The sequence below is a fragment of the Artemia franciscana genome, chromosome 9 (genome assembly GCF_032884065.1).
Source record: "Artemia franciscana chromosome 9, ASM3288406v1, whole genome shotgun sequence".
NCBI classification, from domain to species: domain Eukaryota; kingdom Metazoa; phylum Arthropoda; class Branchiopoda; order Anostraca; family Artemiidae; genus Artemia; species Artemia franciscana.
The window spans coordinates 14,862,780-14,890,237 of record NC_088871.1 but is presented as its reverse complement, the minus strand read 5'-3'; the positions used below and the strand labels follow the sequence as shown (position 1 = coordinate 14,890,237).

Sequence of the window (27,458 nt, the reverse complement as noted above, 5' to 3'; positions counted from 1 at the left end):
TAGTATGCTTAGGCCGCGGATCCGTTTTTCTGTTTGAATTTCAGCTTGGTTCTTTGCTTCCATCAGAAAAGCTTTTAAAAGAAAAACTTTTTTTTGACAGCTTAATAAAAAAAAGGTAAACGTAAGCTTTTGTTAGGATATGACATTAAACATAGGTTTTACTTCCTGATTCCCGTCCTACGAAATATACACTTTGTTATATAGGCAAGGGTCCTGAAGGTTATAATATCACCCGGGGGTCTGAGAAGGTGCAGATGAAACATTCAGTGAATTATGAAATATCTTTGTAGTCCGGGAGCCAGCCCAAAAAAATGTGACACCTCGATGGCCATGTTTTGCACTAAAGCAGAAATGTTTTTATAGTCATATCAAACCAGCTGAATACAGATATACCTTGGAATAAGTTCCTCCAAGTGGTGCTGGGTCCCTAATAATGACCTTAAAGATGAAAAATCACTAATAGGCTAAACAAAATTTCTCGTTTTCACCCCCCCCCCTTTCATACGAATCGAAGGGGCTTTTTGATCATATCGAATTCTTTCATTATAAAGATACACGGAAATAGACCCCTTCAAGTGGTGCAAGGTCTTCTAAAAGAATCTGAAAGATTGTAATTAATATATCGACTAAAAGCCGTACCCCTTTCGTACAAGTTGAAAGGGCCTTATAGTCGTATCGTACCCGCTTCAAATATGCCTGGAAATAAAATCTTCCAAGATGTCGCTTCACCCTAACGGTGACATGAAAGATAAATAAATTGTTCACTGACAACCCTTCATACACAGTTTGAAAAAACCTTATAGTCATATGGAACCTGGTGATTGCAAGTATAACCGAGAATGGGTTCGTCAGAGCGGCGTTTGACCATAGAACTAGTATGAATAATTGAAGAGTGCCAGATACATCGAAAAATATGTTATTTTATTTGCACAATTGAAATTTTAGACCATCCCAAGTGACGGTTTGATTGCATATTTGTGGCTTTATTTGATTTATTTCTCGTTTGCAACTTTTTTAAGCAGAACTCAAGCAAGTTAGAAATAAGGTTTTTGTCCTCTGCTATATTTTTGGACAAGGAGCCTTACAAGAGACAATTATGTGTTTCGTTTTAACTCAATAAATATAATTACCAAATGTAATAGGATAGTAGGTTTAACCATTAGTTTTTGTTGAAAGCGTGTATCCATGTGTATGCCCATAAACAGGAGTTTACCCCCTCCCTCTCTTGCCATCTCAAGTATTGTTTTTTGGACATTACGGTGTCCAAAAACAACCTTCGGTTTTAAGCTTCTAGCCTCTCAACAGACTTTTGATTCTTTTTTGGGTCTAATTTTCCAGGCAAACCATTATTTTGGTTTTCAATTTTTACTTCTGCTGGTGGGTTCCCTTTGGTTTTCAATTTTTACTTCTGCTGGTGGGTTCCCTTAGCTCAGGGTCTTAAAGACAAAACGTTTAAATCGGTCATAAAAATTTTATTATCCCTTTTTTTGGGTCCCATTTTTTGGTAAATCAATACGATCCTAAAAAGCTCTTACTCAATTGAAAATTTATGACAAAAAAGTAGGCTCGTAATAATAATAATATTTTAATTGTACTGAAAGCTATGAATCCATTTATAAAATGGTGCGGAAATAGATACCAATGTTAAGGCTAATCATTGTAATTTCTTCCCAATGCTTTTGTTCCTTTTCCACCAAAATACCGCGAATAATAGCAAGTAATTTTGACCTGTTTTTTTTTTGTGGCAACTTTTGACTAAAAAGAATAAATGTTGCATTCACTTTTTCTTATGTTTTTTTTTAATTAATTCAAAACGTTGATAAAAATGTCTAATAAATGTATGAGATATAACTTTATGCTTTTTGTCAATTTGACCAGTATTTTTGTTAAGTTGGCCAGTAAAGTTGGTTTTGACTTTTTTAACTTTTTTTTAAGAGTAAAAAAATATTTTCAGTTTTCGAAATTTCTGTAACTCGTAACATTTGCTATATAGACTGGAAATTTGGACAAACCGGAGCGTCTGTATTCCAGAACTATTCCGGCTTTTCAGTGCTATTTCGTCGCTCAATAGGAAACAAATAGTCGTTGCGAGCTCTCACTGATGAACTAGGGCTTTCTATTGCAGTTTTTGTCGCTTCGAGTTCCGAGTGGTGGTGTCGTTAGTTCTCTTTTTAAAAATTAAACCAGAGTAAAATGAAGGATTCAGTTTAAAGCATACAATCCTGACAAATGAAGAAATAAAAAATGTTAAATGAATATAGCAATACTAGCAGCGAAGCTTATCGGACAACAGGTGTAAAATGGAAAAAAAACGTAGTGTACACCGGTGACGAACGGTCAAAGTTGTTAGTTCCCCCTCTACCCACTCAAAAAAAACAACTGAGGCTTAAAACTTTAAACTCGATCCCCCAGAAGAAAGGCAAAGCAGGGTAGATTTACCAAATTATAATGTTTAGAATACTCATTTGCGAAGAGAAAACATCCCTACCCCACCTGGATCGAATTTTATGTCCATCTGCACGCCTTAAATAGTCTAATATTGATATTTTTTCTTTCTCTGCAGATATAACTTTTACCCAAAAGGAAATATATTATCAACATTCTATTTTTTTTTTGCTGTAAAAATAACCTCTCGTAGGATTGAACCCATGATCTCGAGATTGTGAGTCTGATGTTCTACTATCCAAGCTATATGGGCTTGCTACCTGGTTTTAAATCTTGATGTTTTTATACATAAACAAGCGGTTTGCTTGTAGATTAGAGTTACAAACTCTCACCAACTATATAAAGTAATATACAGGATAATGTCTTTTTGTTTCAACCCAGTGTTGCTCTTTTTTCCATTGTCTCCTGTGTTTTTTACACAAGGAACTTGTGTCTTTTACACATGAACACAAGAACTTGTGTCTTTACTTCACCATAAAAAGTTATCAGGACCATTTGCTACCATTGCCAAAAAGAATAAAAAAAAAAAACTAATTTGCTACTTACAATAAGATAAAGTTTCAGTGTTAATTTCATCTAGCTCATTAATCTGTTTCATTTATGCTTTGACAGTAATGCATTACCTGTGCCAAAAACAAAAATACGTCATCTTAAATTACTCATAGAAGAGTGGCTATTAGTTATATTCTTGTATTTTATTTTTGTCACATGGTTCTTCAGGCGCCTACGTGGAAATGTGTTTCTGCCATCAGGGTGGCTATATTTGCCAAAACGACAAAAAATAGCGGATACAAGTTATGAAATATATCGAAAAAACTTTTCTGAGGGGGACTGGGACTGGGCATGTGATTCCATTTAAAAATCAAGGGTCATCACAACAGTCAAATTTAGGAAGAGACTTAACTGCCCTTTAATCTCTGGAACGTTGTCTGTCTGTGTTTTCCTGGGAGGATATGACAAACTTAGACATAGCAAAACGGTTTTAGTGATTCTTCAAGACTATCCGAATAGGTATAGTTCTTTGATTTTTTTTTTTAACGGACTTCGTTCTACAATTTTTCCTATTTATCTCTTTTTAAAGTAGTAAGTTTAATACCGGGGCTATATTGAGTGGGAAGTTGAGGTTCAAGGTAGCCGTAGCCCCCGCCCTCGTTCCCTTGTAATTGATGCTCTTTGATTTTGCTGTGATAACGATCTGTTCTTTTATCATGTTCTAAGAATGATACTGTTATTTTTTAGTCTTAAACGCTAATCGACGGAGTCCATGTCATTGCGGAATTCTAAATGTAGGCTATATGGAAAGCAAGTAGAAATGAATTGTCGGTAACATCTTTCTGCCGCAGATAATCTCTCGCAAATTCTTTTGTTAAAAAAAATCTTTTCTTTGTTTGTCATTTTCCTATTCTAAAAATTCATTTTGAAATTTCCTCAATTTTTCAGCTTGAACATTATCTAGAGTATGGGGATATATTTGTATAAAAATACAATACTGCAAAATTTTGCCTTTTTTGTACATTCTGCTTATGTCATAGATTCGTGTATTATCGTGGTTGTCACTATAAGACTCATGTCTGCCAGGAATGTGGGAAGGGGGAGCTCGGATGTAAGCTGGAAATCTCAAAATATTTAAATCTGTTTTTCGTATGCCTTGTTTTGTGTTTTTTTTTGCTTTCTGCCCTTTCCCTAATAAATTCCTGTTTATATTTAAAGATTATTTAAAGATAATTGATCATTTAATTACATCTTCAAGATAAAGAAAACAATGATTTAAATTTAAATTAATCAATTATTATATTCAAGTTTTCAAAACTTTACAAACTACTTTAACTGCTCTTATGAAAGAGCCACATTTTCTATAATTTTTACAGTACGCTGAAGGGTATTCCATCATATAATGGGATAAAGACGATCGGGTTGAAACCATCCTTGGGAAAACGGAATTACTGAAGACTAAATTAGTGAACAACTGAATTAATGAAGATTAGATGGACGCTGTAAAGAAGGATGGATGTCTCCGTAGACTCAAAGCTCATTGAACATATCATAAGCAGCTCCAAGACCAAAGTAATGACCCTCAACCATTCTGCTTCATATCAAATCATCTTGGACGGCAAACAAGATAACTTCGAAGACCACACTGCCTTTCCATGACGAAAGTAAAACAGTTCAAAATAGGGATGATACCTTTTTATTGACAGTGAATAGATATAAAATTATTTAACTGGATATTTCGAACACATATACAGTGTTCATCATCAGCAGTAAAACTAAAAAAATCAGCAGTAAGTTTTTTAGTAAAAAACTTTCTTGGAAGTTTTGATAGTAGATACATTTTCGTTAAAAATTTTCGATTAAGTGAAACAAGAACTCGTACAAAATTCTGCAACTAAAACGTTCTACATATAGAAAAAAAAACTAGCAAGGCAAATGTCGATGCAAGAAAATAAAATAAATGCCAAATTCTGTCACTGGAGCATTTAAGGCTCACCCCTGGAAATTTCTTATCCATAATCACGCCCTCTCCCTTAGTCAAGGGCCATAAACGTACGAAGAAGTTAGGAGACTTCCCAAATCGTCCAAAGATCGGTTCGAAGGACCCCGACATAGGAGAATCTGAAAAACTTTTGCCCTTAGATGTATTGTCTGGCGGTTTCAGGATCTTGCCATCAGAAAAAATACCTTAACTCCTCTTCATGTAATGTTTATTATAATGTATATAATGGAATATATTGGACTATCATTGGATGAAAGAGACAAGAACAGCTTCTTCGTGTTCTTTGATCCATTTTCATTTGCCCCATGATTTTCGATGTAGCTGTACTATGGATTCATCGTGGATAGGCTGTCGGAATATTGGTTTATAATTTATAATGACTTAATGTTTTATAATTTAACTGAAATTAGAATATATAGACTATGATTATTCCTCTACTGAATACTGAAAAAGATTATTGATTGTGTTACGTTTACCGTACGTGTGTTCGAAAAGACAGAGCCCATTAGAAAAAGAACAAGGAAAAGACCATAAGGACCCATTAGGCTCCACTGTCATGTCTAAGCTTCTTCTGTTGAATCTGAATAGCTTTCTTGTAAGTACAAAAAAGGATTTTTTTTCTTTCTCTTTCCTCTTTTTCTTCCACGATAGCATAATTTTCTGAAGTATATCTTAAAAGCCATGGGGGTAAACTTTCTCTAGTGCAATTCACAAAAGAAATGTGTGCGTCATTGTTTTTTTTTTTTACTTTTATTTTGGGTTTCTGATTTTTTATTATTGTGAATTTCAGCTAACACGAAGCGTTGATTTTAAATAAAAACCACTTAAACGCTAAGAAAAACAAAAAAGAAGTTATGCTTTTGTGTCTATTAATCGACTTGCATTTTCGAAGAGTAAGAATACTTGTCTCGTCTTTGATATATTAAAACATTTATCCACTTAGTTATTGTGCATGATTATTCTGAACCTAGTTTTCTCAGTTTAAAGATCACTTAGGTTGGTTCCCTTTTCTGGCAAAACCCTTCAGATCATTAGTAACATATATCTAAACGAGTTAAATTTGTTGTATTTTTTAAATTTTCTTTGTTTATACCAGGATAATCTTTAGGTTGTCAAGGTTTCCAGCCGTGTTTAAAGAAATCATGTTAGAAACTAGGTTAGAAAGTTACTAAAGAAAGTCAATTTAAGCGTGAATTTCTTTATAGGTTGAAGTTGAGTCGCTTAAGAATGAGCTATCCGACAAAGTAGAGCTTTTGAAACAAGCTACAGTTGCTATTGAAAATCTTGAAAAAAAACATGTTGATTTCAAAAAAGAAAGGGTAGACATGGAAAAGACGATAACAGGTCTGAAAGAGGTAGGTCAAATTTAAATCAATTTTTATCATTTATATTAATTAAATGGCTTTCCATCATTGTACCTTTATTATAAAAAAAAATTTGAAAGTCTCACAAGATGTTTTTTCTATTAAAAAGGGTAACCAATTGAAATAAGTCTACTGTGAATGAAAGTCTATTAAGTTATATTAAGAGTTCAGATGGCTTTGACAAATTTGATGGCCAGTCGTTATAGCTCAGTCGTCAGAGATCTCTTCCTCGTGGGCAGAAGGCTATGGATTTGACTCCTACTATTAGAGAGTTTTGTTCTGGGCAAATTTCAATTATTTTTTGCATTTTATGCCAAAAAAATGTCTAGACGTTTTTGAAGCTGTTTTTTTTTTCAATGCACGTACGGATCCTAGAGTAAAATATAACGCAAAATTTCACCATGCTTTGTCTGGCAAGCACGAGGCTAGTTTATGACCGGGCACATTTTCTTGCTTTAAGTTCTGCCTTGTTATTATTATATACTCGGAGTAAAAAACAAGAGTGCCGAAATTCGGTTCGGATTTAATTATATAACAAATTACGAGTTTGTGCAACTCCTTATCATGCTTGTAGCTGGACATAGGCTCCATCAGTACTCCCTGGCGCTTGGAAAATAATATGCTTTGTCTTACCATTAGGATCTATCTTTGGTCATGGAGAAGGCAATCTGTAAACATGACTATTCTGATTTTGTCTATGTTGGTAACAACTGCAAGGGCACTTATTTCAAAGAAGCAGTGGCCCGCAAGTTAATAATTTCTCTAGTAAGAAATTTTCTGGGCTGTTGGCAAACTTGTCTGAACAAGATGAGTCAGTTTATCTGTAATTTACGCTACACCGTACTTTTGAAAGCATCTCTCTCTTGATTTCTTTATTTGAAAACCTGTCCAGAGCCAAAGATTCTCCGTAAGCCCGCGTCGTTGAGGACTCCAAGTGCCTCAGGATCAGCAGATTTAATTGTTTAAGATTTGCTTCCATCCTAATATGAACATTGCTTCAAAAACTCAGATAATGGTATGGAGATGGGTTTGCCCTCTACGCCATATTTTTTTGTTCAACTTGGTAAGAACTGTATGAAAATGCAGTTTTATATTAAATCTTGTATTCACGGCTGCCTTAGATGTTGATCAATTAGCATTGATACTTGGAATTAATTACTCTCTCGATATACACCAGATTTGGACCATCTTGCATTTTATTGAGCAAACATTCTAGCATCTTAGACAGAGAATTTGTCATCGATCGTAGAAACTATTAGCTTGTCCATTTTGGAAGGATAGCGTATCACCTGCCGGAAATTTCCTAAATTTTAGTTCTAAATATTATTGTGTGTCTTCTTCGTGGTGTTTCTTAGGAATTTGGTTGACCGAAGGGGTCCCTATCAAAAAGGGCAAATGAACGATCATTTTCGCTTTTACGAATTTTTACGTTGATCTACAGAACTTGGCGTCTGCCTGCGGATAAAAGAATGTAGCTATGGAATCTAGGGATACCTACAGAAAAACCTGAATTCTATTGGAAATGTCATATTAACCATTCTCTTATAATAATTATTGTAATTCACTAAAACAATCTGCATCAGGTTCTAACTCACGGCTCGACGCCATTCCGCCGTTTGACCCAAATTTTTAAGCAACTCGTATCTTTCATAGTCTGCTGTATTTGGTATTGGCATTTTTTTGTTATAAGGGCTTTTCGGCAAAGGCTTTACAAAGAAGGAAATCTGGAGAACGTTACTGGCTTTCAATGAGAAAAAAAATTCAAGTCCAAACGAAATTCCAATCTTGTATTTGTGAACGATTGCGATGGAAAAAGTTGTCATGTACTTGGACCATCTGACTTCTGTAGCACCTTGTCACTTACGGAAAACTCTACAATGCCAATGCTCTGCTATGCAATGCTCTGAAATTAATACAATGCTCCGAAATGCCAACCATGAGTTACTACGGAGAACTTCCAGTGTCTAACAAATTATAAAAATGAGCTATTTGAAACACAGTTCAAATGATTAATTTACGTTCTAGTCACTTAGTTTAACTTCACCGCAAAACGAGGTTTACTATGGTAAATAGTCGTTATTAAACTACAATTTAATAAACTGTTATAATTTTCCTTTTTCAGGTAACTCTTTGTTTTATATTTAATTTCTCCTGTCCCATCGGATTTCAATTTTTCTTGCTGGTCTTTGCTGGTCTTTTCTTGCTTTCTTTTTTTTTATTGCCATGATTATTATTTGTATTGTACCGTTCCTGGCGATTATGTTGTGTTATAAATTTAGCGTTAAAAATTTCTAATGTCACAATTTTATATCATAAAAATTAAATTAAAAATTCAACGTTCAGGCAGTTTTCAACGAATCATTCCACGCTTCGAATAGAAATTTTACTTTTACATTATTTTACTTATTATTATTATTGCTTAAAAATCAGCTTAGTAAGCAGAACAAAGAAACTGTTAGGCCAAAATTCAATGCGAATTTTGGTAAAAATCCAGTCACCAGATTGATGCTAAATAGAATTGACAGAGGCAGAAAGCATGAAATTAGGTGATATAGTATTTGTTTACTCAAGCAAAAAGGATGGGGTTCACATTCAGGGAGTAGGGCTCATGATGAATAAGGAAGCTGCTAAGTCTCGTTTAGGCTGGGAAGGTATTAATAATAGAATACTTGTCGCTCATTTTATGACTAAAAAGTTCAGGGTATTAGCTATAGTAGTATATGCCCCTGTTGAACCGACTGACGGAGATGCTAGTGACTCAGATGAATTTTACTTACAGTTGTAGGAGAAAATAGACAGGGTCCCAGGTGGAAATACGGTGTTTTTACTAGGAGATTTCAACGGCCAGGTCGGTAGAAATAGGGATAGATGGTATCCTAGCTTGGGTAAATTTGGCGTAGGAAAAGAAATTAACAATGGCTAAAGGCTTTTGCAGTTTTGTAGATGTAACAATCTACTTATAATCAATACGGTGTTTGGTTATAAAATGGCCCATAAGTTGACATGGTATTCACGTGATGGTAAGACGGCAAACCTTATTAATTATGTTGTAGTAAACCGAAGACTGGCAGGATCAATACAAGATTTTAGGGTATATAGGAGTGCTGTTGTTGATTTTAAAAGTAAAGATCGCCATTTAGGTGTGTCTAGGATTAATTTAAAGCTGAAATTTTGGGAGGGTAACTACCTCCCTTTGAGTTATGATGTCTGTAGACTCCAGGATGAGAATTCGAGAAAACTTTCCATGAACAGCTGAATGCTAAACTTGAGAATTTAAAATTTGACAATGTGAAAGATGGTTGGAATAATTTTAGGAAAACAATTTGCTAAGTTGCTGATGGTGTATTAGGGAAGAAATTTAAGACTGCAGCTAGGAATACTAGTGAAACAGCTTTATGTTTAATAGAGAGGAGACGGGTATTGTACAAGAATTATCTGAGTGATAGATCATATAAAAACAAAAGGAATGTAAAGAAAGTGTTGAAAGTATTAAAATATGAACTAAGGAGGTGTGAAGTGAAGGCCATAGATAAAGTGGCCGAGGATGTGGAAGATGCAGCTAGACGATATAATAGTGTAATATTGTGCTGATATGTTAATAAATTAAGATGGAGTAGTCAATCTGGACTTGTCCCAGTTAAAGATAGGAACGGGGCAACGATTAGTGATAAGAAAACAGTTAAGAGAGATGTGTTGAACATTTTGAGAATGTGCTGAACCGAAATACAGTTGCAGGAAAAGATATAGAGGAAAATGAAAAAGTTTATGATACATTGGATGTAAAGGAAGATTTGTTCTTAGAGGAAGAATTAGCGACAGTACTAAAAAGATTAAAACATAATTAGGCTCAAGTTACTGTAAGAAAGGTGACAAGAGTGAGTGGCGTAATTATCGAGGCATTAATCTGGTCTCTGTAGGTAGCAAATTACTTAGTAATATGATACTTTTTAGACTGAGAGATGCTGTAGACAAGGTTTTAAGAGAAGAAAAGTACGGTTTTAGAAAAGGTAGAGGGTGTGTCGGCCAAATTTTCATTCCAAGGTTAATAATTGAGAAGTGCCTTTGTTGTCAAACACCTTTGGCACTCAGTTGTGTAGATTATGAGCAAGTGTTCAATTCTGTTGATAGAAGAGCTTTAGCAAAGGTCTTATCCTTATATGGTATACCAGACAAATACATTAAACTGATTAGTGCTATGTACGGGATACTGCTGCGGCTAAAGTAGGAAATAGGTTTCAGCTGGTTTTGTATTAAATCAGGTGTTAAGCAGGGTTGTGTTCTATCTCCCTTTATATGGATTATTTTGACGGACTTTGTCTTAAGGACTACAGGAAAGGCAATGGGAGGCCACGGAATCAAACGGGGAGGAAAAACTCTCCTGGACTTAGATTTTGCTGAAGATTTAAGCATTCTAGACAAAAGTGCGAGCAAAATGAACGAACTTTTAGAGGTTTTGCGAGTTCAGGGGGCTAGAATAGGTTTGAAAATTAATCTTAAGAAGACTAGATCACTAAGGCTAGGAATAAGTGAAGAGGAAAAGTTGGCGTTGTGTAATGGAAAGATTGATCAGGGGGGCATCTTCACTTACCTTGGTAGCATTATTAGTAAAGACGGTGGGAGCAGTGAAGATGTTAAAAGTATAATAGGCAAGACTCAGGGTGTTTTTTTCACTGTTATAAATGTTTGAAAGAATAGGAAGATAAGTCTGCAGACCAAGATTAGAATATTGGAAGGTACAGTGGTTAAATATGGGTCTTAAATATGGGTGCTCCGAAAAGCGGATGAAGATTTACAAGATATTTTCCGGATAAACTGCCTAAGGATTGTTCTGGATATCCTTCTGACTGACCGTGTTTCAAACGGTAGACTGAACGAAGAATTATGTTCAATCCCGCTTTCTAGGGCTATAATGAAAGAAAGGTTGAGATTGGGCACGTTCTACCGATGAAGGATGACAGGCTGTCGAAGATCGTCCTTTTTGGCCAACCGTTTAGGGCTAAACGGAAAGTAGGTCGTCCTTGTCTGGGGTAGGAGAATGTCACAAAGAAAGACTTAAAGGAAATGTGAACTTCCTTTGACGGTGTAAAGAGGGAGGCTTTGAATAGATTGGGATGGAGGATGAGCGTTCGTAGCTGTGTTAGCCTCAGGTGGCTTGGTGCTGCAGAGAGTTGTTTGTAGTAGTGTAGTAGCATATATATATATATATATATATATATATATATATATATATATATATATATATATATATATATATATATATATATATATATATATATATATATATATATATATATATATATATATATATATATATATATATATATATATATATATATATATATATATATATATATATATATATTCCCTTTCAAAGTGGTTTCCTTGGGCAACGATGCACCGATGGAGATGTCTTTCCAACTTTTCGTAGCAGCTCTGTAAATTTGCAACCGTTATGGTCTTCAGCACGTCTGTTACAGCCTTTTGGATGGTTTATGAAGTCCTGAAACGACGTCCAATTATTTCCTTTACTTAAAAAGGATACTCAAATTTTAATTCCTTATTTGAATTAGTCCTCTTACGATATTCTAGAACCATTGATTCGATACAAAAAAAAGCGAACAAATAAACACGCATCTTTTAGCAGAAAATATAAAACTCCACATTTTTGAAGGTGGAGGCTTGAAACCTCTTTGACAGGGTTTTTTGATACGCTAAATCTGATTGTATAGTTTTCATTAAGATTCTTTGACTTGGGGGTATTTTCTCTCTTTTTAAAAAAAATTATGCAAATTTTCTCAGACTCGTAGCTTTTGACGGGTAAGACTAAACTGAAAGAATCTTTTATATTTGAAATCAGCGCAAAAACGCAATTCTTTGAGGTATATATTGATGTCAAAATTCTGGTTTATAGAGTTTTGGTTAGTATTGAGCTATTCCATGACGCACAAGAGATTGACTTACCTCAGTTCCCTCTCCCTCCCCTAAGCTACTCCCGCGGTATTTCTGACCTCTATTTTAATAGATAGATCGATTTGTTTTCAATATAACAGTAAAATAATTACACAACAATCTACAAATCCCCACAAAGGCTCAATGGCCTGTAGGAGAGGGATTATGAAAAGATCACATAGACATTAAGCACTTGAACTCTTAACGTTTAAACATATAAAGACAAGATTAACATTTAAACATGTAAACAAACACATAAACCCTTAACATGTAAAGTATTTGCTTCATAAAATTGAAAAAAAGGCTTATTTTCATCAAATAAGCCTTACCAAATTACAATGAATCACAACATATGTGAATATAATAATAATAAAAATGAATAGCACATCAAGAAAAAATTAATCACATGAACAAAACATTTTTAACGAGCCTTTTGAAGCTGCCAAACGATTGGCGTTCTCGAGCCGATTCGGGAAGGGTGTTTCATGTCAAACGAAACGCAACAAAAGGATTAAAATCGGATGTTAATGTTAGTGTAGACGGAATTTGGATATTTAGAGAATTACGGTGCTGATAATTTAACTGATCAAATATAAAAGAAGATGTAAATCTAAGGGGTTTAGGAATATCACCGTGTTTAGTTACTTTTGCTTTTACTTATACTTTTGCCGATGATACCAGCCTTATTACTTCTGGGAGAACAGAGGATGAAGTTCATAGAAAATTATTGGACCTCTCCGAGAGAGTTTCAATCTGGTTTGATGCTAATTCCCTTGCCTTAAATCTTTCTAAAACTAGTTTTTTAGTTTTTTTCTCGTATATTTCAGGCTTGTCCTCAATTACCTGAAATTCACATATACAAAGGCTTTATTAGTAGGATTTTCTTTAGGGGGTGGGGGGCATAATAGGTTACTTCGATAAACTTGCGAACAAAGAAATGCCTATTATTTAAAGGGAACCTCGACAATTATGTCGTAGGTAGGTAATGGAAATAGTCGTAAATTTGATATTAAACTTGGTGATGGTTAAAGTTCTAATAAATCTGTTGAAATTTAAATGGTATAAAAATATTGATACAAAAATAATAGGTTATAAAAACCGCCCCGCCATAAAAAAATAAAGAGCTGCTCACCATCTATAAAAAAAAAATTATTTTCTGTATATTTTTTTTTCCTTTGCACTTCTGACCGCTATAGCCAGTGAGTTAAGATTCTTATTGTCAAGAAAAGATTGGTTTTGAACCATCTTTTGGGGTCATGCACTCTTTATGACAATTTGTATAGGTCAAACCATTTAGCATGCGGCTTGACTTTATGGCATTGCTTAGTAACTATGGTAGTAATGAAGAGTAGTAAATGAGGATAAAGATATGACTTTATATTCGTAAAATATGTATTAAACATTAAACTAGTTCTTTTGGCGGTGTAACAAGAAAAACAGAACGAAGCGATAGAAATGCATAGAAGAAATTTAAAACGAGGGTTTTAAGTATAGGCTATAAAGCATTAACTAATCACTGTTTCTTTTTGAAAATAGTGTTTTAATAAACAGTGTCAAATTTGACGAAATCTCAAAATTTACTAATCAAATTTTTACTTTTCATAACAACGTAGCGTATCTTTCTACTTTTTAAAGTTCTATATATTTCGCTTAAGTTACAGAATTCACAATTTTATAAGAAAAGTCTAGTTCTGTATTTCCACAACCGCCATATCTATATGCTACACGGTCGGTGTCTACCTACATATTTTGGTGAATTTTTATAATGGCTAGTCCTGTCAGTTTAGAGCTCTTCATTAGTATTTCCTCTTCTATTCGTCCTAAAATGTTCCTATTAAGACACAAATTCTCAGAAAAATATTAACTCTAATAAAGATGCATGCAGGTATGTGCTTCAAATCAAGTATATAAGTCGAAAACTCCTATGTGTTTGTTATCTTTGTATTTGATAGGTATAGATTGGCGATTTAAATTCTATGCGCTTCAAGCTGTGGTATATTTCTATTTTTTTTTTTTAATCTTTAGATATTCACATATTCAATTTAAATTTTAATTCTCGGTATGTCTGTAAAGCACAAAAATAAAAATTTGAAATTTGACTCAGATTTTGCATTAAGTAAGAGAATTGTCCCGTAAAAATTTTGGTTTATGAACAACTAATCGTGGAAATATGATTCAATGGCATGTATCAAAATAAGCATAAAAATTCTCAGCGGTATATATAACAGTTTAGATAATTTTATGGATAAATATATGCAACCCCTATACAAAAAAATAATAATAAAAAAACAAGCTTTTTTTAACTGCAAGTAAGGAGCGACATTAAAACTTAAAACGAACAGAAATTATTCCATATATGAAAGTGGTTCTCCCCTCCTCAACGCCTCGCTCTTTACGCTAAAGTTTGATTCTTTGTCACAACTCTACTTTTTAAAGCAATAAAAAAAGCTTTAGCGTAAAGAGCGAGGCGTTGCGGAGGAGAGAACCCCTATCATATACGGAATAATTTCTGTTCGTTTTAAGTTTTAATATCACCCCTTACTTGCAGTTAAAAAAAAATGTTTTTTATTTAATTTCTGAACGTTTTTGAATTAATGCATGTTTTGATTTTTGCTCACCGCCCATGAATAATTAAAACGAAATTTGCATATTAATTTTTTATTGCTAAATGGCTTTCTCATTGTTTTGATCGGACGAATTTTATAAAAAAAGTGATGGAGGAGGAGGCCTGGTTGCCCTCCAATTTTTGGTTACTTAAAAATGCAGCTAGATTTTTTATTTTTTGTACGAACGTTTTTGTTAGTAATAAACATACGTACCTTACGAATTAACTTATGTAACGAACTTCTATATTTTTTTATTTTTATTACGTATATGAAGGCGTTTGCCCCCTTGTCAATACCTCGCTCTTTACACTAAAGCTTGAATTTTATCCCAAATCTTTAAGAATGACCCCTGAATCACAAAGGCCTTAGAGTAAATAGTTGAATTTACTAAAAATACTTTAGCGTAAAGAGCAAGGTATCATGGAGGAGACGAATCCCCTTATATTCGTAACATTTTATGTTCGTTTTAAGTTTTAGTCCTGCTCATTACTTCCAGGTGAAATTTTTTTTTTTTTTAATTTATTTTCTCATTGTTTTTTTTTTTTAATAATGCTAGAAAATCCTGCGCCCCCTTCATGGAAATTCTCTTCCCTCATGATAAACTCCTCCATGGAAAGATCCTCCCATGTAACCCCCTGTCCACGACCCGACCCCACCCCAACGTGAAAAAATCCCCCGAAAACGTCTGTACACTTCATAATAACCGTTACTATATGTAAACAATGGTCAAAGTTTGTAACTTGCAGCCCCTCCCCACGGGACTTTGGGGGATTAAATCGTCCCCAAAGACAAAGTTATTAGGTTTTCAACTAAGCTGAACAGAATGGATATCTCAAAATTTTGATCCGGTGACATTGAGGGGAAAATGTGCGTAGGAGGGGGCCTAGGTGCCCTCCAATTTTTTGGCCACTTAAAAAGGACACTAGAACTTTTAATTTCCGTTAGAATGAGCCCTCTTGCGACATTCTAGAACCACTGGGTCGATAAGATCACCACTGGAAAAAAAAACAACAAATAAACACATCCATGATCTGTCTTCTTGCAAAAAAAAAAAAATCCACATTTTTCTAGATAGGAGCTTGAAACTCCTACAGTAAGGTTCTCTGATACACTGAATCTAATGGTGTGATTTTTGTTAAGATTCTATGACCTTTAGGGGGCGTTTCCCCTTATTTTCTAAAATAAGGAAAATTTTCTCAGGCTCTTAGCTTTTGATGGGTAAGACTAAACATGATTAAACTTATATATTTAAAATCAGCATTAAAATGCGATTCTTTAGATGTAACTATTGGTATTAAAATTCCGTTTTTAGAGTTTCGGTAACTATTGAGCCAGGTCGCTCCTTACTGCAGTTCCTTACCACGAACTGTTTGACAAATACATAACTATATTTTGTAACTGGTTGGTATTGAGAAGGTGAGAAATTCTGAAGTAATGCTGTAGTTGCACTCCGTTTCCGTGGTTAACTCAAGTTGTGTGAATTTCCACTTTTTATCAACATTTTATTGGTAAATGTTTGAAAAAATAATCGATGATTTCCACTGATTCAAACTGATAATTCAGAGACCCATCTATACCAGCTAGATAAAAAAATAAGTATATAATTTTTTGCCTTATTTTATAAAAAAATTTGAAACTATATTCTTCTTAAATAATTACTCCGACCTTTGAAGGAGTATTTCGACTCATATACCTAGTTTTAAGTATACACTTATGCGAACCTTTATTGAACTTCTAAAGAGTTTGACCTTTATTTTGATTATAAACATTAAACAAGTTTTATCTCTGGGTTCAAAGATTTGTGTCTTCTTTCTAACGCAAAACGGTTCATACAACCTAGGCATCAAAAACTTACAACTATTTAGATTGGTTTTCTGCGTCACATAAAAATCTAAGGGCTACAGAAATATTAAGACCAGACTTTAATTTTTTTTTATTAATTATGATCTGCCTAAGTTTTACCTTTTTTCCCTTTTTTAATTATCAAAACTTGGTTTAAGGATGGAACAAATATTCCTACTACTGTAATTAGTTGCAGGTTGAGTCTGCTTAGAAACTCAAAATAAGTATCTATCTGTTACAAGCACCAAGAAATCTCTTCTATGCTAAATTTAAATTTATCCATTTTTCTTTAAAAATATGTTTGTCAAAATCTAGAAGGGGACATTTTTGTTTTGTTTTGGTGTTATTTCCAATGAAAATACCAAAGAGGTTTTGTGTTCAATGGAAGAAAACAATAAAAAAGGAATTTTTTGAAATGTTTGAGGGGGGGCCTGTGGGATAAAGCCAGCCTCCTCAATAGGTGCCACTGCTAAGGGCACCTTTTTGTTTACATAGGCAAGTTCTCGACATCAATTTCTGTTCTTTAATTTCACTGGTCTGAAGTCCTGTTACCCAGTTCTGCTGGTTCTCATTAATTTTTCTTTATTTTTCATCTTTAGAAACTGCTGTATTGCAGGCAGCATCTGTCTCAATTTCTAGATTTTTTGCCTCATAAATTCTTACATATGTCATTTATTTTTAATTCTTCGAGATACTATCGATTTTCCCCTTGTTGTTTTCTTTAATCTCAGTGTTGGAGAGATAATCTTGGAACCCTTCTGTTTGTCCATTACCTAAAGTTGCGTGTGTCATTTTATCTTATAAATGGTCCCTAGAAATTTCAAAAGAAATGGGAGGAAAACGATATTCCGTATCTTAGCGTTGCCAGTGCTAGTGACTAATGACCCTTCATTTGTTTCTTCTCGTGTGGACATACTTTCAAATGACTTTTTATTATAGAGAAGGGGGATTCTAAAAAGGGTTTACCACCGACCTGGCTCTCTGTTCTTGTTTCCCTTTTCCTTTTTCACTTTAATAAAAAAGAAATTAACAGCCGAGGCAAATAAGTAGTGAAATCGAAGAATTAAAGCAGAATAGAGAATAAGTGTACATTTCAAATGAATGACATACTATTTAAGGGGATCAAGTCAAATAAATGGAAACTAAAGCGTTGTAAACATCAAACACATTATCACTGGACGAAGAAGTTATCCGATCTTTGTGATCATTGACAGTGGAGCTTGACAGTAACGCCGAGGAAAAAAGGGAGAGAAATATATGTTTTGGACTACAGTTAGACCTACCTGTTTTTTTGGCAAACATTTTTTTTTAAATGGATATAAAATTGCTGGGAAAAGTTTGTTTGATTAATATGCTTTTATTCAACTTCGTCTGTTTAGGTCGAATATCGAGTCATAGTAATATTTTAAATAAATTGTAATCAATATTTCACCCACTTGACTCGCTCAGATAGAGCTGAAACATTTGGGAACACATTAATTTCCGGTCAATTCATCGATTATAATCAGTTATAATTAATTTATTTGTTATTCAATTAAGGGGCGACCAGTGTCCATGAACAGCAAGCATACAATTTAACTTCATAATAGGTTGATTAGGAAATGAACAGGTTTTAGACTGAATGATGTACATTAATGGAGGCAGTGTTTTCATGTCTCTCTGTCGTGGGTCGCTACTTCGCTGATTAATTTCTGGGTTATTGACTCTGAATTTTTTTTTTTTTTTTTTTTTTTTTTTAGAAAATTAAAAGCATAGAGATTACAGAATCTAGTGGCAAGAATCTTTAACATTTTAGCGGGAAACTAACAATTAGGAAACTCTTACAGGTTACTAGTTGTCATCAAGAATTTGTGGTTTGAGTTTTCAAATGAATGTATTGGAGCAAATTTTTCTTTGCAAAATGCTTTGTACTTCAACGGAGTAAAATAAAGAAAATGAGTTAGAGATGATTTTAAATAAACTGGCCATTTTATGAAACGAGATTATTTTGACCGAGGAAAATTTTTGTATTGGGAGTATTTTTTTTGTGGAGGGAATTAGCTGACACAGTAAATACTTGAGCAGCTAAAAGAAACATTCGTTAAAAACCTAATTCGAAATTGGATTTTTCAATGGGTTTGCCCTGCTCTTTGAAAAAATGGACTGAAAAAGGGTGGGGAGAGAAAACACCTGCCCCAATTTTCCCCTAGACTTTTCTAAAAACATTTGCAAAACTTTGGTTCCTATAGGCTATGGTTCGCTCTCTACTGTGGTGCTGCTATCGCTGGAGCTATGATCAATATAAAAATAAAAAATATACTCGTTAGTTTAAATAGAAAGTCGAAAACCATGTGCATTCTAGGAAATCAGATCTTGACAAAATTTTTGGATCCAAAGCATTTGCTTTTTTGATCAAATGAGAAAACTGTTCAAAGACATTATTTTAATCCTAAGAACTAATTGATAACATCTTGGAAAAAATTAATAAAATTTGCAATTACTACCATAATTCTTATTGGATGAATGGATGGATTTTGAGAGTATTGAATCCAAGGATACTCGTATTTTGTCTCTCTGATGCAAGTTGCAGCTGCAGACTTAATACAAAATCATATTTTTTAGAAGAAAGATAGAACTTTAATAGTAGAATTTTTATGTCAGATGTTTTAAAGATAATTGGCAAAAGGAAACGCTTTGTGATTACTATCTGGGTATGTTTTTTTTATGCTACATAAGACTTAAAGGTAAACATTAATACACCTTGGCGTAAAGAGTGGCTTCCAGTTATTAGGTAATTATAAGAAACAATGGATAAGATTAATGGTAACGACCAATTCAAGGAACTTTTGGGTAGCAGAAAGTCTTGTTCCCAGGCTTTTAAGGTCCATAACTTGGGCTTTTGGTTTCAAAATAAGTGGAACTGCACTTTCTCATGTGACTTTTGGGTCCTTGCAATTATCCCTGGTTTCAAATGGTAGGAACTGCGGCATACAGTCGATGTTGTGTTTTGCCCACGGAAACCAAGAAGTATTATATGGATACTTGGATTTTGTATTGATAACTATCCCTTTGTCAAGATACATCTTGATAAACCTTAGTTAAAATACGTGAATATCTCAAATTGACACTTATTGGGATTCCACCTAAAAATCAAGCAGATTTACTGCTGCAAATCAAGGCATCTGTGATTGCTAGTCCTTATTTCTGCATTTTACTCCGACCCATATCAGACTTAAATCCAACAGCGAATAAAAAGATAAAAAAAAAAAAAAAAAAAAAAAATAGCAGGCAAATGCAGGGGCAAAATTTTTGAAAACTTTGGAAAGGACGATAACAAACATGACGACAACTAACTTCATGACGACATGATGACATGACGTCACTCGACAGACATAACACACATACAACTTATTTTTATATATATAGATATACGTATAATTTGCAAACTGTTTTTCCAACATATCTCCCTGTGGACATATGCTGTTCTACTCCAGACCTTTGTGTGTTGCTGCTCTGTCTTTTGGTAAATTTGGAGCAAACCATATAACTAGCTTTCATAGAAAGTAAATATACCACTTGATGCGTTTTTATATGCTCTTTATGAATATAATTATCGCTTCTAGTGCAAATTCAGATTTAAGCACTTTTTTAGCTCTTAAAAATGACAAAAAAAGTATGACAGTTCATATAACTGACTTGCCAAACAAGCAAGCATGCCACTTGATGCCTTTTCTTCTGTTCTTTGCAAATATGATAATTGCTTCTACCACATTTTCAAATTTAAGCACTTTTTAAGCTAAAAAAATGACAAATTTTCAATGAAAATACAAGTTATCTCTCATTTCCAACAAAATAGTACTATGTTTTCTCTGTGTTATTTTCAGCAAAATAATACTACATTTTCTCAGTGCTAAAATTATTTATAATAACGTTAGGTTAGGTTAAAATGTACTTGAATCTGAATTTGTGGTAGAAGTTATTAGTGTATTTGTAAAGAGCATAAAAAAGGCATCAAGTGGTAACTTATTGATGGGTTGGATCAAAATGCTGAACATGCTCAGAACAAAACACTACAAAAAAATAATATAGCCTATTTGTCACTTCTATAGCCTACCTAGATTAGAATGAGGATAAAAGTACATTATAGCATAAATTTCAGTTTTAATTTCTTGTTCTGTGCTTTTAGTTTTGATATTGTAATTCCTGTTATTTGAGCAAAATGGTAAAATTTTAGAGTTGCTACTTGTTGCTCTCTTGAAAAGGGATTAGGTTAGAAAAATGAAACTTTCAGTATTCTTGCAAATCCTGGTAAAAAAATATACTCTAGGAAGTTATTGCCAAGCCCCTCCTCTGATTTCTAAGGCTTCAACATTTGCCTATTTGACAGGTCCTATACCTATTGGAACTTTGGAAAAACAACATTTTACCTTAATTTTCAGTTAACAGTTTCTTTTTCTCTGGTTTTAGTTCTGAAAATGCAATTCCTGTTGCTTGAGTTCCATTTAAGCCATATCCGTGAGTTATTTCTAAATTTAGGAAATGTTTTTGTGGATCTTTAAAACCTCATAAATTGGTATTGAGCAAAGTTGTGAAGCCCAAAACAGTTTTGTTTTACTTCATTTAAGCAAAAAAATCTATTTTGTAAGGTATCTCTTTTATATAACAAAGATTTTAAAGGTCATCAAAGGTCAGAGCCCTCTAGAGGGAGGAGTGATGGTAGGTATATCAAAATACCTTTCTGGTACATGCTTTTAGTCTGTAGACCCGTCCCTTAAAGTTACGTTTTATTACCCTAGGCTTTTCCAAGGTAGCAAAAAGTAGCTCAACTAGAATTTTACCAAGCAAAATTTCAGGGCACATCAATTGTTCAGAAATCAGACCAGATTAAATTAGAAATAGTCTCTTCCCCAATTCAAATATATGGGGGAGTCGAGGGATGGTTAATTCAGAAAAAAATAGAAAAATTGAGGTATTTTTAACTTATAAAGGGGTGAATGGCTCTTAATGAAATTTGGTATTTAGAAGGATCTTATTCTAAACTTCAGAGCTCTTATTTTAAGTCCTGACTAGATCTGGTGATATTGGGGGGAATTGGAGAGAGAAACCAGTGGAAAATGCCTAGAGTGAGTGGAGAGATCAGGATGAAACTTGGTGGGATGAATAAGAACAAGTCCTAGATACATGATTCTAGTATAACCAGACTGGGTCTGCTCTCTTTGGGGGAGTTGGGGGGTTCAGTGCTTTCGCAAGTTTGGCGCTTCTGAACGTGCTAGGGCAATGAAAAAACAAGACCAAAGGTACTATGGGATCCCAAAAATTCAATATTTAATCCAGACATTGGGTTTTGTCTTCGCTAGATCCAGTCTTCGCAAGACTCCTTGAACATTTTTATTCTTAAAGATCTAGAAACAGATTAAGGCCAAATGGCTAATCCTCTGAGAAAACCAAGTTCAGATTTGGATTCAGCATGTGTGTTTACCTCTATAAGTCATATCTATTTTGACGATACCGATCGAAACGATCCTACCTTTTGCCAATTTTCCGGTTTCGCCGAAATTCCGGAGCTACTTGTCTGGCGAAAAATTGAAGCTCAGAAACGAATTTAGCGTATCTCCTTGAGTCCTTACCCCTATTTCCAACATCTAGTCAACTTCAAATAAAAAATATACATATAACAAATTATCCGGTTTCAGCCGGATTCCGGACGAAATATATGTCCAGCTAAAAAACGATTGTCATATACGGTTTCAGCATGCCCTCTTACCCCAAAATCGAACATCTTATCAACTTCAAATAAAACTTTTACTTTTAACTAACTTTCCGGTTTTTGCCGGATTACGGGCGAACAACTTATCCGGCGAGAAGATGGTTTTCATCGCCGTGTTCAGCATGTTTTCTTACCTCATAGTTGACTATCTCATTAGCTGTTTAAAAATATTTTGTCTGTCCCTTAATTTGAATCCCCACCCCTAAGTGTAGGGCTACAGAGCCCATCTACGAACTCGACCTTTCCCTTGACCCAAAGGATCCTCCCATTGAGTTCCATCAAAATATCTCATTCTCTTCGACAGTTATCGTGCTTAGGCTACAGGTACAGACGGACAACTTCTGCAATGTCATAGGTATCCCTCCACTTACGTTTTGGGCTCCCGACAAGCAAAACAAAAGAAGTCCAAAACGGATGAAAGTTGAACAGGCATCCAAAATGAACAAGACCAAAGGTTTCTATAGAATCCCAGAATTTAATCTGTGATCCAAACAATTGGCTCTTGTAGGTGTCCGTTCTTCATTGGACTCCTTAAAGTTGAACTGAAAAGCAAATTTTTGTATGTGTATTTTAAGTGAATACAATGCAATATCGGATTGTGTTAAGAGGAGTTTTTGGCATTTTTACTGTTTTCTCTAGCATGATGTTCAGAATATTTAAGGCCATGCTCACAGCGCTAAGTTATACTATGACGCGGAAACTTTGAACCTCAATACAAACTCGGCTTTTCAGTGGCCCAATCAAATGAGCTTGGTTAACACTGCTCAGTGCGTGAACGCCTATTTGTCGTAAATCGTTTTCGTCAAGCATGCAACACAGCTACTAGCTGTAGAGGTACCCCAAATCTGACAGGGAATATCACTGTATGGAATTTTATTAATCGCAAATATATTCAAGTAATGCATACAACGGATATTTCGGCCCTTCTTGGCAAGGGTCCTCGTCAGGCTGTCAAACTTCATGATCAACAGGGAAGGATACTTTCTCTGAATAGGATCGTAATTGACATATCCGTTTAATACGTTGCTTGAATATGTGTATCCAAGTCAGCAAGGGCCCAAGTCATAGCAACGAAGTAACGCATTTTCATTTGGTCTTTCAGCCCTTTTCGGTAAAAAAATTTTACTTTTCAGATTTAGAAACAGAATTTTTCATTGAGTGGTTTTTGTTGTTGTGTGTGTTATTTTGTACTCTCTCTATTTCTTTCCTTTGATTACTCCACTATCTTAAACCTATAGAGTGGGTCATAAATATTATTATTATACGATAATAGTTGCGTTTTTGCAGATACCATGGTATTCGATATACGGTCTAAAGTCGTTTCTGCAGCTACCATGGTATCCGATACCACGGTCAAAAGGCGTTTTTGCAGTTCTCGTGGTATCTGGCCAGCTACCGCGGTAACTGATATTCAGATATCACGGTCCAACCGTGGTATCTGCTCGTTGTATCTGAAAAGTCATCTCATTTTCATCAAATTTTGTCAAATTGGTGAGAAAGAAGTTCAGCACTTAGTTTTGTCATTGGATATCAGTTTTTCTTTTGGGATGACCTTTGAAAAGTGCAATTTCGGCAATATATTAGTCATTTTTGCAGTGGACCGTATTTCAGATATCACGGTAACTGCAAAACCACTAACTGCAGATCCACAGTTACCGTGGTAACAGGGGTATCAGCAAAAACGCAACATATGTGTGTTTACGTCATATCAACTGTGACTCTACGTCATATCTGCTTTTGACGAAACTGATCAAAACTTCCTGCCTTACTACTGCCAAATTTCCGACTTCAGCCGGATTCCCGGCGAAGGATTTATCCGGAAAGTATAAAGGGTTCTCAGCAGGCTGGCACTGGAAGAAATTAAACTAATGCAGGTTCGTTTCTTTCACCAGCAAGTCAATCCATGAAAGAAAGGACATAATAGCTAAATATTTCTCTTGTTTATAGACCAAACGTGTTACAACATAATGGCAGAAGTGATAGATATCGATCAGGAATATGAGAACGGTGATAAAGACTCAGACGATAGTGAACCCTCCAACAAAAAACCGAGGATCACAAAGAAAAGGGCAGACCAAAGATACAAGACTGAGTGGGAAAGAGAATCTGACTTTAATGAATGGTTACGAAAAGGAAAGGTGCAGACCGGTCAAAACAGTGGATATTTAGCTCACTGTCTTTACTGCAAAAAGGATTTCGTTTGTAAAAAAGGGAAACACGACGCAAAAAGGCACAAACAGACCAAAGCTCACGAAGAAAATAAAAAAGCGTGGATAACTTCGTCTTCTAAGACCATGCCATTGAGTCTTCATTTTTCTGGTGATTCAAAAATCGAAAGAGTGGCCACTGTTGAAGCGAAACTTGTGACATTTCTCGTTAAGCACGATCTACCCTATTCGCTTTCTGAAGACTTGCTGAAACTTGTGAAAAGTATGCCAGGCCCAGATCTTCTAAGCCAGGCCACTCTTGGTAGAACTAAAGCAACTAATATTGCTCGACAAGCGTTGGCCCCTAATTTTCATGAAAAGCTTCTTGAAAGCCTGAAAACGAATCTTTTCTCCGTAGTAATTGAAGAGACCACAGATTCCTCTGTAGCCAAACAACTTGCTGTTTGTGTCAGCTTTTGTGACAAAGCAATGAATGTGCAGGTAGATTTGCTCGCTCTTGTCGAATGCAGCGACGGATCAGTGTCTGGTCTATTCAACCAGCTAGTGAAGGTGATGAATGATGTCAAGAAGGCGGGTGTCCCTCTATAAAACTGGGTCGGATTCTGCTCTGATACAACGAATGCTATGATGGGGATAAACCACTCAGTCAAAACACTTGCTGAAGGGAAATATCCCTGGGTTACAGTTGTGAAATGTAGCTGCCATCTGTGTGCCCTAGTTGCATGTTATGCTTGCAAAAAACTGTCCAAGAGCCTCGAAGATCTATGTCGGACTGTGTGCAATCACTTCAGGCACAGTGCAAAACGCCAAGATGCATATAGGAAGGAATTTCAAGTCTTTACTCAAGTGGAACAGCACAGATTCCTTGCTTTGGCTCGTGACAACACACTGGTTGTCGTTTCAAAACTGTGCACGCCGTATTCTCGAACAGTGGGATACTCTTACGTTGTACTGGGACTCGTTGGTACTTGATGATCCCTCGCATGCTAATGATCATGTAAGAATGACACTATACAACCCATACTCGAGGGTTATGATGTTTTTAGTCGAGTACGTGTTGGGAGAGCTGAATGAGTTCAACACCATCTTCCAGTCTGAAAAACCCCTATTTCACCTCATGAAAACCCAGGTAGAAAAACTTCTTCTGACATTAGCCGTGAACTTTATGAAGCCTTCATATGTAAGAACAGTCAACCCTTTGGACATCAATCCGCATGACGAAGTGAATTATCTTCCCGACGAAAATGTCTATATCGGCTACAAAGGGTACGATTTCCTTGTGGGCTCAAAACGAAAGAAGTTACCAGTGGCCGTTTTGTAGCGGAATGTCTCCGAATTTGTCACTCCGCGAGGGATTTCTACGTCGAAGATGTCCAACAAATTCTTGACCGTTTTCCATTCTCTGAAAAGATCTATGACCTGGTACACTTGCTTACCCCAAGCTTTAGTTATGAACTGAAAGTTCCCAGTCTTCGTCAGTTCTTCGACTACTACGATTCTGTGCTTTGGAATAAAGCAAAGTTAGAGCAGGAATGGCGGTCTATACCGGGTGTAGCTCTACCTAGTACTGTCGATCTCCCTGACGTGGATGACACGGACACTGTCGTTTACTGGCGCCACATCTTGCAAACGAAGTCACCAAATGGTAGTCGGATGTTCCCAAATGTCGGGAAAATGATTCAGTACTTTTTCTCACTCCCTTTCTCAAACGTTATTGCCGATCGTCTCTTCAGTTTGCTCAAGGAAGTGAAAACTGATGAGCGAAACCGACTGAGTGCAGTGACTCTTTCGGCAACACTGAAAACCAAGTGTGGCCTTAATCGCAATTCTAAAGGAGGGATTGACTCGGGCAAGTCAGTGCTAGAGCTAGAACCCGGACTAGTCAAGCGTGTACTCAAAGTGAAGGCTAGTGCCTCTTCTCGTGACTGTAACGTTTTGAACCAAAGTATTGTGTATGGTCTGGCCAAAGATATTGTTTGTGACACACGTGAACAGTCCGATTAATCTTGTCTGTTTGTCTTGTATTATTTATCTGAAATTAATCTTGTCTGTTTGTCTTGTATTATTTATCTGAATGTTCCTTCTTGAAGCTTTTGATATCGATTTAATTTTGATATCGATTTAAATTCATCAGTCAACACTTGCAGACTTGGCTTTTGATGTCTCCCCCTTCGTGTCTAGGGAGAGTTAACCATGGCTAAATGAGTCATTAGATTTAATTTTAACTAGTTAGAGTCTTCGCAGTTCACTTTTTATCCCATTGCTGAGCCATTGGTCCATGCTCAGTTTGTTTTTTGAACTGCTTTCTGCAGTTCAAAAAACTTATTTCATGAAAATAGCTGTCTTTCTGATCCCATTTTCAGTTACGCTCAGCATTTATTTTAACATGGAATTTAGAGAGCCTTTGGTCCGTTGAGTCAAATTCATTAGCAATTCTGATTCTGCGGAGCGAGACAAGAATGTCTAGATGAGGAATAAAACTAGATGCAAAAACAAAAAACTGGAAAAAAAAGAAAACAGATTCGATAGGTATCTAGTAGATATCTTAGGGGGGTTAGTAAATGTGAAGTTAGGAATGACTGGATACTGTGAAGCATTTGAAAAGCTGCTTCTTTACGGTTGCTTAAGCTTTACCAAATACGTACCCTGGCCTTGACTTTGGGAGGATGGGATGACAAATGAGAAGAAATGTAAGGATAGACGGCCAAATCGAAATGCAGAATTTCAAAAATGTTCGACTGGTGCGTCCCTCATACCTGCCCGAGTTTTGTTTTTCATAGCTTTCATGTTAACTTTATTCAAGATCTTTTTACAAATAAATATTTTTTTTTCTTGTATAGAATC

At 35.2% G+C, this 27,458-nt stretch overlaps 1 protein-coding gene across 7 annotated transcripts in view; it reads left to right on the top strand.

Annotated features, from left to right (window-relative positions):
- LOC136031042 (putative leucine-rich repeat-containing protein DDB_G0290503) overlaps positions 1-27,458 on the top strand; it is a 424,748-nt gene that overhangs the window by 36,319 nt on the left and 360,971 nt on the right. For all 7 annotated transcript variants that reach the window (XM_065710238.1, XM_065710237.1, XM_065710236.1 and 4 more), the window contains one exon: positions 6,145-6,294. In XM_065710238.1, the coding sequence (XP_065566310.1) occupies positions 6,145-6,294 (150 nt within the window). The remainder of the gene's footprint in view (positions 1-6,144; positions 6,295-27,458) is intronic.